This window comes from Mytilus galloprovincialis, chromosome 6 (assembly GCF_965363235.1).
Source record: "Mytilus galloprovincialis chromosome 6, xbMytGall1.hap1.1, whole genome shotgun sequence".
Classification (NCBI taxonomy): domain Eukaryota; kingdom Metazoa; phylum Mollusca; class Bivalvia; order Mytilida; family Mytilidae; genus Mytilus; species Mytilus galloprovincialis.
Window position 1 is genome coordinate 34,458,508 of NC_134843.1, and position 16,576 is coordinate 34,475,083.

Below are 16,576 nucleotides of genomic sequence, written 5' to 3' on the forward strand. Positions count from 1 at the left end.
TGCAAAATAGTAGCATCCTTAGAGGGACAGAGAAATATATATAGTAATTATCAACCTGTACAAAAACTGTAACAATCCATAATTGGCATACTAAACTTATCTTCCAAAAGCAATCCAAATAAGAAAATACTATGACTATTCAGGAGTATCTAGAAGTTTGTTTAAAAGAATCCTTGAGTGTCAAGGTCGTACATGAGTTTGATAACAGGCTAGTTCATATATATATCAGATTTAAAATGATATTTGCTGCCTTACCAGCATTGAAAAGTGAAGGCAAAGACTTGTAAGCCTGGAGTCACAAATACTGGGCATTTGTCAGCCAAATCTTGTACACGCTCAAAGGTCTACAATTCTTGCAAGATTTCTATAAACATACGTCTTAGTGTAAGGCAAGGACATACAGGATTTCCCATGCTTTGCAACCCAGCATGTGAGGAGGGGGGGGGGGGGTAAAAAAAAGGGCGCCAAGTAGAAAAGTTAGTTCTTGACACTAAGGAAACAAAGTTTGGAATTTTCTGAATGATAATTTATGAGGCTTTGTGTCATATCTAGTCTTATTTCATGGTGTACATGGTTCAGACGGTGCTGTACACTAGATTTTTTCTTTGAACTTAAAAATCTCTATTTCTTTCAATATCATGTGACCTGCCACATGAAGATTCATTTATTTATGATACATACTTTACACTTATTATTTCAGGATAAAGTACATGATAACTTATCAAAGCAACCCAGAGACTACCCGTAAATTATATTTGAACAAGAAAAATACATGTAAAATGTACATAAATTCTTGTATCCTTTACAAAACAAAATTCAATAAATTACAGTTATTACTTTGCAGTAACAACAACTAACAAATATTTCTAAGAAAGACGTTTTTTAAAACAATACATGCAGTAATTTACATGACTAAAAAGTCTGACATAACACTTTTTTTTAGAATTTTAAACAAATGCAATGTGTTAGATGCATCTTTTATAAAATATAAAATGCGAGAAGTAGCATTGTTGTCTATATTTCATAATTATTATCAAGAGTATTGTACCTGATTAGCAATTTATGACATCAAAATGAATAAGGAAAGAGTTGACAGACAAAAGAAAAGGTTTTGTCATCAGCTGAGAATATGGCTCCTAAAAAGAAGAACCATATATTAGTCCAGTTTTGTCTTCAGCTGAGAATATGGCTCCTTTAAAACAAGAACCATAGTTCAGTTTTGTCTTCATCTGAGAATATGGCTCCTAAAAAATAACCATAGTCATTGATCTATGCTGTAGTATTAAGGCCAACAAGTGGAAACTAAAGTCTCCTCAGAGCGGGTCTCATTGGGGGAAAGGGGGGGGGGGGTGTTCTGATCCCGGATCCTACTTACTGTTTTGTCAGATTCCTGTATCCCCCTTACACTATGTACGTAAGCATTTGAATTCTACTTTTTTTTTGTAATTTCTCGTGTCCCGCTAGACATCATTTCCAGTTTTCATGGCACAATAATTTGACCTTCATGTGTTACGCATACAAAAAATATAGTCACTCCTTAGTCATGCTTAGACCCCAATGAGACCCACCTCAGAGCCTACTTCACCATTCCTCAAAACATCCATGTATAATATTGCTTTATGCCCTCTAGTGGTCAGAATGCCAGTAATACCAATATTTGTTTTGCACTGACCTTTTCTAGTCAGTGTAATATTATAGCCAGACACATTTTTGATGATTCAATATGAAAATAAGGAGATGTGGTATGATTGTCAATGAGATAACCACAATGTTTCCACCTGAGACCTAAAGTCAAGGATATAAACAACTAAAGGCTATAAATCTACTGGTATGACAAAATGATAAAAAATTCAAAACTGAAAACCAACCAGCTTATCTATTGCAAACGAAATGACAAAATAAATATGGCAGACAGCACCCAATGACAACTTCTGAATCATAGGCTCCTGGATGAATGTTGTGGGGTAAAACTTATTTTGTGAGTGTTTAATTAATTTCCAAAAATAACCTTAAAAGTAAAACAAAAGAACTGTAAAAATTGGTTGGAAAAGCATGAATCACCAAATCTACATTTGAGCACAAAAGACATGTGACAAATTATCGATCTTAGAGATCTTTCAGTTACTAAAAGCTATTTCAAAAACCTATTTCAACTATTAATCAACAAGGGTTTCCCAGGTTAAATATCAATCAGTACACATCCAATATATCAATTGTAAAAATGTCATAAGCAGTATGTGTTTGTTTTTCTGTTGTTGATTTTGAATTTCTGAAAGTCAAACAGATTTATTTTCACCAACTAACTGTTTAAATTTTTAACTGCCAGTAGTAAATAAACCTCACTCACTGGACTTGTGGAACAAGCTTTACAGTCAAATAACACTTAGTTTTACTTAGTGACAATTTTTTCACAATCAGTCATTATCAGTGACAAAATAAGTGTGTTTCATTGTTATATATATGTCTTTGGTTGCTCTTTTTTTGAAGACTTTTTTTTCCTCTTTAAAAATGCGCTTGACCTAGATACAGTAAAAATTTTGGATCAGAACATTAATTTTGAAATAGTTACAATCTCCAAATAAAACACAGGATTGATTGATTGTTGGTTGCTTAACGTCCAGTGGCAAATATTTCATGCATTAAAACACAGGAAATGCATCAATCATTGTCAATCATTTGCTCTTGAATTGAAAGTGAAATCTTGTACTAACTTGAAAATGATTGTTTTCAAAAAAAATTGTTCTATCACTACTCCAAATACAGAATAAGGACACTGTCAACTGCATTCATTATTTAGCGCTATAAAACCAGGTTCAATCCACCATTTTCTACATTTGTAAATGCCTGTACCAAGTCAGGAATATGACAGTTATTGTCCATTCGTTTTTGATGTGTTTTGTCATTTGATTTTGCCATGTGAATATGGACTTTCTGATTAGATTTTCCTCTGAGTTCAGTATTTTTGTGATTTTACTTCCTTTTTTTTCAGTAAGAAATATGTATGGAAAGGGTCAATGATTAAAAATTCTTGCACCAAAAGTTCTATGTTTATTTGTAATAAGAACAAGACAACTTATAACTATGACTTTTGTTAACATACACTTCTAGACTTAATTTTGAGAAATTTTTATTTTTTTAAAACATCATCTGGGTTACTGAAAATAAGAGTTAATCCACCTTTTTGTTGTCACAGACAATTGGGTAAACATTGGTGTCTATCCCTGTATCAAAATAGACTAGATGTATTTCTGCTTAGTATTGATCTAATGAGTTCAGTCCTTTACAACTGATTTTTATAGTTCTTATGTTGTACTCTTACACAACTGTCCCAGGCTAGGGGAAGGGTTTCCAAAGCAAACGAATTAATCCATCTCCATTCTGTATGTGCCTTTCTGAAGTCAGTAGCCTGTAATTCAGTGATTATTGTCTGTTGCTGTACATCATCTCATTTATGTATTTGTCAACAAAAATGGGGAACTACTGAGCAGGTTCCTGCTGGTCAAAATTATATGTATACTACTAACCTTAAGTCTTTGTGAGATAGGATCAAAAATTAGTCTGACACCATCTTGAGACAGGTTCAACACTAGGTCCATCTGCAGGGGATACTATAACAAAACAAAAATAGGATTCACATCTCGACTTATACTTGTGTGGTAACTTGTTTTCTGGCAACTTATTGATTGATAGATTGATTTGTATTGAACCAAACTTTCAACACTTTTCACTGTGCTATTTCATGGAGGTCAGTTTTTATTGGTGGAGGAAGCTACAGTGCCTGGAGAGAACCACAGACCTTCGTCTATTAACTAATTAATTCTATTTTAAATTGTACCAAGAGCTGTTTCAAATATATATGAACATCTTGCAATGTCCCCTCTTAGAGGTCTGTGTGTGACAAACTATCAGGCAATTTCCATCTCTACCCAACAAACCCTCTTTTCCAGTGGCAGGTCATATTTTCTCTTATGTATCCCTTAAAGAGATCTTTGCTAAAAATTCTTTGGGCACCTATTTAATTTATTGTCTTTTATGTGTTCTTGTCCTGAAAATGCATGAACTATTTACAACTGGACGATCCACAAACACAAATCAATTAATCACAATAAATAATATCTATATACATGTTTATCGCTTTTTTGTGCATTTTTCCTTTGATCTTTTTTTTGTGATAATTTTTCATATCATGCTTCTTGCTTGAGATTGATAATAATCCCTAGAAACTAAGCAGGCACGTGGCGTTGCTAACAAAATTGACATGAAATTGACAATGTCGTCATAGGTAAAATAGCGATAAACAGATTATCATTGGTCATCTCAACTCGATTGCCTTTCTCGCTTTCGCCGTCCTAGCTCAAGCGAGAAAATCAATCTCGTTGAGATGATCAACGATAATCTATAAATATTTGCATTACACTAGCTGCATGCAATCAATTTATCAACATTACCTTCAACCATACCATTGCATGAAAACAAGAGTACTTACCAAAAAGTCTAGTTTGCTTTACTGATCATGATTGATACTTATATAAAAGTCTTTAAGGTTTAAAGTTTTACTACAAGTACTGCATCAACTTAACATTATTAATGATCAATGCCAATGAGATCAAGGTAAGTTAGACAGTCATATGGATACATGTATGTGTTCTTAACAAATTATTCAATACACCTAATAAACTTGACCCATTGCCTATATATTCAGAAAAACAAATCTTAGCATAAAAACTAACACTGACCAATGGACCATGCAAAATGAGCTGCAGGGCATTCTATTTTTTAACGCAGCTATAAACCAAATTCAAAAGAATCCTATTTTTGTGTTATGCATGTGATTGCTGGTAATTGAGAGTGATAGCACTGATTTATAACACAATCCTAGGCTATAATACATATATTTTCAATACTGTGGATTCATTTATTTTCGTTGGTACCAATTTTCGTGGTTTGAGGAAAAAATGTATATTCGTGGATATTTAATTTTGTGGTTTTAAGAGATATATGAAAATTGGTATCCAACGAATATTATGAATCCACATTAGATAGAGGAATTGCTGCTACTACAACTACACGGTGTAGTTGAATAACATTTTAAAATGTACTGAGGCTTCATTTTTTTTTTTCAAGTGTACCAATTTTCTTGGATTAAGGAACTTTGGTGGATATTTGAATGCATGGTTTTGCCAAAGATTGCGTACAAGCCCATAGAAAATTTGTACTTTGTTGAACATTTGAATTCCAGGTTAAATTAGCTCTACTCACAAATTCCACATAAATTGGTAATGAACGAATGATAATGAATCCAGTCAGTATAGGGTCACTAGTCCATAGCCTATACATTACATATTTCTACAATGAACATGTATATAATTATAAGAATATTTTCCAACTCACCTGATCACTATACCATACTTGTACCCCTTTAATGTATCTATCTTGTCTTTTTAATATACTGATAGCCTGGTTGAATGGCATACCTGTAAAACAAAAATATCCCATTCTACAGAGTTAAAACAAATTTATAGGGTACATCCATCCCCAGGGTGAATGACTGGTGTTTGCCTATCATAGTGTCAGTGCCGTAACAGTAGCAATTATTGCCTGGAATTCGGAATGATACGTATACATGCAAGTATGGCAGTAGGAAAATTCAGTTTGCTTTCATACATATGAGTAAGGAATAATCTTACAGTGGTTGTGGTACAATGTACTAGTTGGTTCATATCTGTCATTTTTGTTTTTTGTAAATTGTTTTGTTATAAATTAGGTCATTAGTTTACTCAATTGAATTGTTTCAAGTTTATGCCTTTAAAAGCCAACAAACAGTATGATAATGGGTTTTTCTTATTGTTGAAGGCTGTTCTGTTGCTTGTCATTGCTTACAATCACTTCATTTGAACTTTGGTTGAGAGTTGTCTTATTGGCAATCATACCACATCATCTTCTATTTAAATACAGGCAATTCTTATATTTCTGATTAGTTTTAGCATATTTAGTTATATTTGATTGGGAAACAAATTATTGCAACTTATATTAATCCCTTTCCACTTTGGGGGTGCAAGTGCTGCCTTGTATTGTTGTAAAGCATTTGCCAGCTTTTTTTCAAAATCTACAAGGGTGACTTTTTCATGACTCTCTCTTAACACAAGTCAGCAATTTATCGTCCCATTCAAACAGACTATCATCATTTCTCAAGACCAAATGGTGCCTAGATTTCGAAAATTCAATCCCTTAAACCTGGATCGAACCAGGAACCTTTGTGTTAGTACATTTAGTAGCTATATATTCCGATGCACTAACCACTACACCAGGTTCTCTCTTAATTTTCCTGTGCTTATCAAATCAATTAAATTAAGCCTTTATTCATGGCCCTATGCTAGCCTATGGTTGAACAATTAGCACCAAAGATAATATAAAACACCAAGGTTTAGTACCTCACAAAATTATTGCTGTGTGTTTGTTTAATCTACATTGTCTATTCTAAAGGTACATGACATTAATAAGATAAATGGTCTAATTAACCAAGAAGTTCATCATGTCATGGACACATATATTCCAAAAAAAAAAGTATTGGTTAGACCCAGGGACAAACCTTGGATCACAACCAGTATTAAAGTTAAAATGCGAAAGCGTAACCGTGCTTACAAAAAAGCTAAATCAAGAAATTTAATTTCAGACTGGAAAAAATTTAAAGAACTTAGAAATGAAGTGATTGATCTAGTAAGAGAAGCTAAACGTCAGTACCTGATTAACTTGCATAATTCCCTAGTCGATAAATCAATCCCCCCAGGGAAGTGGTGGAGAATAGCTAACAGTGTTTGCAAATTTAAAAATAAAGAGAGTCAAAATTCTCCCATTAAGGTAAATGGAGAGATTCTCATTCACCCCATTGAGAAAGCCACAGCCATAAATGATTATTTTTGCTCAATATCAAAATTTGACACAGAACCTCAACTGCCTAATGTTCCACCTTTGGCACCCTATGAGCTGTCTGACATAGTGATAACAGAGCAGGATGTGATTGACCATTTCCAAATTTTAAATATTAACAAACCAGCTGGACCTGACAAGCTACCTCCAAAATTTCTTAAGGCAATTTTCCCATCACTGGTTACACCTTTAACATTCATATTTAATAAAAGCTTACAATCAGGAATAGTTCCCAGTGATTGGAAACTTGCAAATGTATCAGCTATCTACAAGGGTAAAGGAGATCAGGACAATGTTTCAAACTACAGACCTATCTCTGTTACTAATTGTTTTAGCAAAATATTGGAGAAAATTATTTTTAAGTATTTACATAACTATATACATGATCATGCAATATTAACTGACCAACAGTCAGGGTTCCGAAACAAGGACTCTACTATAAATCAGTTACTTTTATTATATGATGAGATTGTAAAAAATCTTGACAAAGGGAAAGATGTCAGATTTATTTTTTGCGTTGTGTCAAAGGCATTTGATCGTGTATGGCACATGGGACTTCTATATAAGTTAAGAAAATATGGAATAAAGGGTAATTTGCTTAACTGGTTCAAAAGTTATCTTTCTGATAGACAACAAAGGGTTGGAGTAAATGGGTTTTTTTCTAACTGGAATACTGTCAAGGCAGGAGTCCCTCAAGGGTCCATCTTGGGCCCGTTTCTGTTTTTATTGTTTGTGAATGACATAGTAGATGTGGTTACAAACAAAATAAAACTGTTTGCAGATGATACTTGTCTATATTGTGTTGTACATGATGAGAGATCAGCAGCTGAATCCCTGGGGCAAGATCTAGAATCATTAGATCAATGGGCAGGAGAATGGGGTGTAACCTTCAATGCAGACAAAACCAAATCTATGTACTTTACGAGAAAAAGTAATATTGATGTCACATCATTATGCATGAATGATGCACCTCTAGAAAATGTCTCAGAACATAAACATCTTGGTATAACCTTATCATCTAATGCCAAATGGTCTAGTCACATACAGGATATTTATTCAAAAGCTTGTAAACGTCTTAATATTATGAGATATTTAAAACATAAGATTGATAGACAGTCTCTGGAAAGACTTTATATTGCATTTATAAGGCCTATTTTAGAATATGGGAACATAATTTGGGATAACTGCACACAAGAAGAATCCGATCTAATTGAGTCTGTACAACAAGCTGCTGCCAGAATTGTAACTGGGTTTCGAAAGGGAACTCCTAGATGGAAATTATATAAGGAATTACGTTGGGATTCCCTCCAGAATAGACGTCAGAAAAACAAATTATTGTTTCTTCATAAAACTATTTCTGGAGATATTCCTAGTTATATTGCTGCTGATATCTTGTCGTATACAAACACTAATGACCAGTATGGACTGAGGAAAAAAAGGGAATTTAAAACTCCTCAGTGTCGAACCACAGCCTATAAGAACAGTTTTATTCCACATACTCTTGAAAAGTGGAATTCACTTGATGGAGAAGTTAAAAATATTTTAAGCTTTACAGGATTTAAAAGAAAACTGAATGAGGACATAAGTCCTTGTCCTGTTTTCTTTTCCACTGGTTCACGTAAAGTTAATATAATCCACTGCCAATTAAGAAATGAGGCTAGTGATCTAAAACAACACCTTTTCTGTGATCATTTGTCAGACAGCTCTATATGTGCCTGTGGAGATCCAGTAGAAGATAATTTTCATTTCTTTTATGTTTGTCCATCTTACATTTATCAGAGATATAAGCTCTTTAGAAAAATAAGTAACTTTAATAATGTCAATCTTGATGTCCTACTACAGGGTTGCTCAGACTTTAATATTGATGAAAACACAGAGATATTTACATATGTACAACAATATATTCATGAAACTGGAAGATTTTTATAATATTTCATGTGATACTATACTGTTTAGAAATCAGCTTATAACCACAGTGTACCACTCTTTAGTCTTAATTAAAGACAAACCTAACTTTTAACACAAAAAACAACCAATTGTGTTTAGCATCTTTTTGCAAATAAATTTATATATATTTTATTTTATTTTTTGTATTAGTAATTATATTTTCAAAAATCAAGAAATTAATAGTCATGTAATAAGATGGTACACTAAATTACTTATGTATTGCAAAAAAGGGCCAATCAATTCTTGTTATTCATATAAATAGAACAACTTTGTTGCAGTGAGTTTGTGAATTTGAGTAAAAAATCACTTAATGATCTACTTGATTCCTTACCAACACTTATTAATGTGGTATAAAATTCGACACCACCTTCAGTAGGTCTTGCTTTGACTTTGTAAACATAGTTATTTATATACATATACACAATAAAATACTTCAAGAAGTGGGGGAATTGCCTCCCCTGACTCACTGCAACAACGTATGATCTATTAACTTATCAGAAAATTATATACTATCATGCATGTTATTCAATCCATCTTGTATGGGAAAGGATTTGTATAGGCACTGCCTTTTGTCCAATCCCTTTGTTTAAATGTACATTTGATATTTGAACAATAAAAAAAAGGTACATGTACATGTATAGAGGGAGGGTTGAGATCTGACTAAAAATGCTCATCATGTTTAACCCGGTCGCAGTCAGGATCCTCTGTTTTGTTAGTCTTGTATGTTCCTTTTATCTTATTTCATTATATGTTTAGGAGTTTAGTATGACGTCCGTTTTCACTGAACTTATACACTTTTTTGTTAAAGGGCCATCTGAAGTCAGCCTTCAAGTGCTGGATTTTCTCGCTGTGTTCAAAAACCTTTGGTGGCCTTCAGCTCTGTTTTTTACTCTTTGATTGGGTTGTTGTTTAAATAAGAGAACGAATGAGAATGGGATCGGACAAGATTTTGGTCGATCAATCTCAGATTCAAGTCTTTTGTCTATCAAAATAAAGATCAATAATTAACTTAAAAGGTTTGGCAATTAAATGTAGAACAGTTAAATAAAATCTTGATCAAGAAATGCAAAAATCTTGAGTCTATGATTCCCAATTTTTGTTATTTATTGTCTTGTTTCTACATGTATTTTTATCCAATAGTGATCAGCTGTTTTGTGACATTCGACCTTCACCGTTGTTATTTATTTTTTTTTGTGTGAAATCGATGTCCATTATAAATTACGAAACGATAGAAATAATTTATTTACAGATATCAGCACTATGAATTTTGATATCACTGATCTCTTTGTTTTTTTTTTTTATTTGTAGTTTCAGATGAAATCTGACATAATGACTTGTTAAAAGATGACATCGTCATACTCACCAAGAATAAATTCCCATTGCTCGTTTCCAAGTGACCTTTCCGGGACTACTTCTAGATCGAGCATGGTAATTTAAAGTTATAGTTTCTATCGGCATTAAGATAAAGGTTTTATAATGAAACGTTATAAAATTCTATAGACATTTTTAGACTGTTGATTCTGGTTTGTTGTCATTATGATATCGCCATTTTTGTTTTGGTTTATTCAACCTGCGCAATGCATCTTTAATTTAGCGCCAAATTCAAATAACCTGAAATAAACATAATTTATCACACCTAAGTATCAAGGATTTGTAAAGTAAATACTACTTGCATGTCTTGCATGGGTACACATATGCACTTGGAACATAGATCCCTTGGTCTTGTTTCTTTTTCTGTCTATTTTCTACAAGTGACTGATATTCAATTATTAGAGTGCACCCTGATAGTTGACAGGTCGAGGTGATGAACCAGTTTAACATTAAATATCTAATTAGTCAATCCAAAGAGTAAATCCTTGGTCTGTTCAATTGGCCGGATAGATTAATCATGTATCTTCAATAATTATTTAAGTTACGAATGTACACCTCATCATGCAATGACTTACGATCTAGTTCAATACTGAGACTACTATAACACATAGTAGTCTCAGTTCAATATAAGTAAAGGGACGGGTGCTGAGTATACATCAATGAAACAGCCACCAAACTACAAAAAAAAGAAGAAAAAAGGCGCATTCATCATGATTTATATGACCACATGCAGTATTTTAAAAGCTACAGACAGGTGTCTACACACATCTGTAATGTACTGAACTCTGCCATGTCTTGCAGGATTTTGTATTTATGTAAATTTTTATTCACAATAATTTCAGGACCTCAACAATTCTGTCTCTGAGGATATTCTTAATTTTTACAATGTGTTATCGTGTTAGGAAATAATTTTGAATCTGAGCCTTAGTCTCTTCGTGGGGTTTTAAATGATTGTGTGATTACTTAAGTTTGCCGTTTCTATAGTGATTATGCAATAATTCAGGAGCTCCTTAAATTTTACTAAATCCACACCTCATAGATTATATTCATATCGGTCTCATCAGTATTAAAGATGCGTTTAAGTGTATTCTGAATGCCTATTTTATTCACTCAGATCACCAAGCCTTTTAAAATTTGCTGATATAACATTCGGATTTAGTACCATACTGCCAGCTGCACTTCCTTTGAAGGTTTCCAAATAGATATAGATATGGATGAAGATAACTCAGTCCTTTTCTTGCACCAGTCATACCTAGCTGTTAACTTTCTTTATTAAAGGATAACTTCTTCTAAATCTAGCAACCATTTCTTTAGCCATAAAGGTTACGAACATCGGTTTTGGTCAGACAAATTATTTTTTTCGCTTTCATTTTCGAGATATGACCAACAAGAATGTCTTCCTCTGTAGCTATTCACACGTGCAGTTAGTTTAGTTACATCTATTTCAGACGTCTCGACATTCTTGTCTTATAGGAGCATCGTTTATATTCAAAACTGATTTTAATTCAGACATCGTTTAGACATGACTTGTCAGACGAACTGCTCTTAAAAGGGATTTCTTTTCCATTTCTCTCGCTCTGTGGCCAATACCTTCTTCTTAGCCATGAAAATCTGTTAGTAAATTATGTAGAAAAAAATATTTAGCCATGTAGTTTTGAATTGTTTTACATTGTCATATCGAGGCCTTTTATAGCTGACTATGCGGTATGGGCTTTGCTCATTGTTGAAGACCGTACAGTGACCTATAGTTGCTAATGTCTGTGACATTTTTGTCTCTCAGTGTAGACAGTTGTCTCATTGGCAATCATACCTCATCTTCTTTTTTATAGTTAACAGTCAGTCAGTTTTTAGTATTTTCGATCTTTACATAATTATGTATAAGAATAAGAATATTTATTATTCCAATCAAGGGCCCTTGATGGGCAGCATAACATGTACACATAAAACAATACATCATGATTTGTAACAGAAAAACATTTTTATAAACTAAAATGAAACATTAAAAAAAAGTTCAAACAGATGTTATTATCTTCATGCTATAAAATCATATAATTTAATTCCAGGCAGGATCAGAACCATAGAATCATTACACTTATCATTGTTATTACATACATTAATTAACATTTCTAGACATGTAATATATAGCTCCCTAAATATCTAAGTACAGACAAATTTTCATTAGTAAATAACCAAACAAATTTTGCCTCATTTGAAAGATGTATAAAATTAAGACAAATACAGTTTATCTCCTTGAAAAATATCTCCCTATCATTTTTGTATGCTGAACAACTAGTTATAAAATGTTGTTCATCTTCAACCAGATTTAGAGTACATTTCTTACAAAGCCTTTGGTCTCTTTCTATATATAATGTTTTATACCTGTCTCTTTCTATTTTGAGATCATGTGCACTGATTCTAATTTTACATATGGCACTTCTCAATTGAAAATTGTTTAAAGATAGATACATTTCTTTCGAAAAACAAGTTTTAAGTTTGAAATAAGTATCTAATTTACTACTCTGTGTATCTGTTCTTTTTGTGTTCCTAAATTTTACAAAACTATTACAAAGTTTTTGCTTAACTGACTTGATAAAAAAAGTTGAGCTTCACCTCCAAATTATGAATATTCAGCTTTTTAAAAATGAAATGTATGGATGAATACCAGCATTCAATATTATTATTATTAAACATGTTTTTGTTACACATATAGGTATCATACAGTAAACCATCTTTCATATTCTTTATTCTAAACCAATATTTTAGCATTGATAATACAACTGAAAAATATAAAGGGAATCTACCAAGCTCTCCTAGCACAACTAGGTTAGAAGACTTTTTGTTTACACCTTATATATACTTCATATATCTTAAATTGGATTTATCTAAAAAATAATTCATATAAATATGCTGTATATAAATATTCACTTTCTTTCTGGCATGCTGCAGAGCTAGTTTTAAACATACCTGTAATTTCACTGCCATACATTAGAATGGGTTTTATTGTATGGTCATATATATGTAATAGAGTAGAAATACTTGGATTGGAAGATGATAAAGATCTTTGTAATTTGAATACAGCTTTTAGTGATTTTTTGTATAATTCTTCCTTTCCTTGCTTAAAAAGTCCACTAGATATACATTTTATTTAAACCTAAATACTTATAATTGTTAACACATTCTATTGTATCTTTTTCGAATAATGTGTGTGGGTAGAGCATGTCTTCCTGTGACCTATTAGCTAGGACTACAAATCCGACTCAGCGTGTCTGTATGATACATAACATGGTTCATATAAAATGATATATATCGACACCTTTTCGTCCGGACATGAAAAAGTTGCCATTGGACCAATAAATAAATTTGGTGTTTTTACTGTCTTCTGATTGGTTAAAATTATTAGTTTTATTTTCAATGTTGTCAACTTTGATGGCGACACGCCCACTCTGACGTTGTGTATTCATACGCCAACATGCATGCATGTGTGTACGTTGTTATTGTTAATATAAATGATATAAAAAGTTCTTTGAGCCTTATTTTTGATAGAAATTTATTTATAATGAATGGCAATAATTTATTTTGATTTTAGAGTCAAAAATTATTTTTATGGTTCAATAAAATCAAAATAGATAATAGCCATTCATTAATTAACACTAGTTTATCGTCACCATATAAAAGTTAATCCAACATACTCCAGCAAATTTGCAGAATCCTTACTATCGCGTAAATTAGATCAGGTTAACCCCAAACGTTCAAAAACTATCGGCATTCGCACAAAGAGTTTTACAGAAGGTGGAGTCGGTTCCAAATTTGTTAAAAGTAATCTTTAAAAGGTGAATAAGATCAAGATCTTCAAAACTCAACCATTTATATATGCAGATCAGATTCACACGATGTCATAAACATACAAGTGAAACTCATTGTGTGAAAAGTTTTATAGTTGCATTAAGGCATATTGGAGTTGCAGTGCACGTGAATAAGAGATATAAATTATCCATCAATTCCTTATCGATAAAGGAATAGCTTTAATTTTTAAAAGAGCCTAAAATTTGAAGCAGCATTCGTCAGATCGAATTTTTAGCTGTCGTTTATAGTGTCAATAGAGTAAATAATTTATGCTTATCGTTTATTTTAAGCAAAAATATATTGCATCGTCATCTCTGGTATATCATACACTCGGCATATACATGATATACTACTCATAGAAAATTCAATTTTGCAGCACATCTATTGAGATGAATCATCATGGGGATCAAATTATAAAGCCCGGGTCATATCTTTGTAAAAAAAAAATGCTTAAAGGGATATGAAATACTAACAGCATGCCTGATTTAAAGAGTGTTTGAGCAATTACAGAAGAAAATGGAAAAAAGTATGATACAAATATTGTTTCGTGGGAGGAGTGCCACGCCAATTTTTACGAGGGAAATGATAGTTTCTGCTTTTAAAACAAAAAAAATGTGACTTTCAATTTTAACCCTTCCCTTAAAGTTTATCAACAGTGAAGCTGATTGAAATTCGCCAATTAATATAATTGTAGCAAACACAAACATATAAATAAATAAAAAATATGTTTTCTTTATTTTTTATTACGAAATTGTATTGCAAAGCTTTTTTAGTACATTTTTTTTAACTTGAAATCAGAAACATATAATACAATATATATGTCTCTGTTAAAATTAAGGATTATGCATTGCATCATAATATAAAAGATGCGTTACTTTGAACGGGACATTTCAAGCAAATTATTACATTGAAGAAGAAATCAATTTTCAAAAATGTTTTAAACGATCTGCCTTTGTCGACACTTGAACATGATTTTGACAGCAAATAAAAAACTGTTTAGGCATAATAAGAAACGCCCTCTTTCTCAGTGCTAAAAAAAGTATGGGATACCGTTTTTGTTTTTAAAATGATCTGATTTGTTATTCAATCTATCGCAGTCAACATGTAATGTTTGAAAACACATATATATCACAATATACTAAAACTGAATAGTACGAATGCTAAGTTTGATTATTAATTAATTGATATTTTACACACAAAACAACTACCCTTTTTATCGGTATTTACGAATTTAATACAGTCTTCTTAGTGTTATACATTCAAAACGTTGTATGTAGAAATGTAAAAATACGAAAAGGGAAAAGGGGACATGTTTGGAGTAAATTCTGATTTGAGTCTCCAATATCGACAATTAGACAAGCAGTTGCTTTTGTTACTGGAAACTGGAAGCAATTTCCAAAATTTCACAATCGAAGAAGATGCATGACGATATGCATGATTGTCAACGAGACAACACTCCACCCAAGACCAAATGAGAAGGATGTAAAAAATCTATACTAACTGTATGGACTTCAACACTGAACAAAACGACAATTAAATAGTGAATAGCGACCTGATTTAAGCGGGGATTAATTCAAATCGCAAGTCAAAGAAATTAAAAAAAAGAAACTGAAAATGAAAAAAAAAAGGAAAATTACTGGCAGACTATATATGATAACCAACGTCGATCATCGGCTCATAATACCGACCGTGCAAGGCTGTATAGCCAGTCAAGGTCATTAAAAACTTCCATTAGTTGCTCATGATACAAGGGAAGTCGACATTTTTTTTTTTTTGGTTTGAGCACATACTTCATTTACCAAGGGAAACAAAAAAGAAATGCAAGAAAGAAGAGGAAAATTATAGAGATGTACAATAATATATAATTCTCAGATGCGATCGCAGAGTCGATGTTTGCCCCCACCTAAAAAAACGCCCAGAAAGAATAATTCGAGTGAAAAAGATGAAATAGAAAGTAAAATGCACTTTATGGACGACTACAGTTTCTCTGATGTTTCATTGAAATGCAATCGGCAGAGGAGGATTTAACCGAGCGAGAGGCCGCGACAGGGCCCCTCTTTTGCCCCTACCCCCCCCCCCCCCCAATCTTTTCAAAATCAAACATCCGCGTCTGATCGGGTATTTGTTTAGAACAAGGTAATATCAATGTTTTGTGGCAAAAACGGCTCAAAATTCACGGCGACACCCATGTTCAACCCTGTTTTTATTTTTGTGGTTCACATTATTTTTAGTCTTTAATTTTTTGTGTCGTTTTTTTTTTCTCTCACTGAGAAAGGTTTGCTATTTCATCGTATTTTTTTTTTCAATGCGTTGTTAATATTTTTGTCCACTTATGAGTTTTGAACTTGCCCTTGGTATCTTCTGCCTTATGTTTGCCATATTATTATTCAGGTAAAAAATACCATTGGAAGTGCGACATGCCATAGGAACTAAAAAATGTTTGAAAATTTGATGTCATTCATTTACGGGCTCTTTACCAAATTTGAAC

General features: G+C 32.5%; 1 protein-coding gene across 2 annotated transcripts in view; it reads right to left on the bottom strand.

Annotated features, from left to right (window-relative positions):
- Positions 1 to 10,710, bottom strand: part of LOC143079435 (phagosome assembly factor 1-like) — a 67,398-nt gene extending 56,688 nt beyond the window's left edge. The window contains exons 1-3 of one of the 2 annotated variants that reach the window (XM_076254773.1): positions 10,548 to 10,710; positions 5,392 to 5,474; positions 3,525 to 3,608 (exon numbers count right to left, since the gene is read on the bottom strand). In XM_076254773.1, the coding sequence (XP_076110888.1) occupies positions 3,525 to 3,608; positions 5,392 to 5,474; positions 10,548 to 10,695 (315 nt within the window). In that variant the 5' untranslated portion in view covers positions 10,696 to 10,710. Of the gene's footprint in view, positions 1 to 3,524; positions 3,609 to 5,391; positions 5,475 to 10,237; positions 10,449 to 10,547 lie in introns of those variants that run through there. The other variant, XM_076254774.1, reaches the window with a different exon arrangement.
- Between the last annotated feature and the right edge of the window lie 5,866 nt (positions 10,711 to 16,576).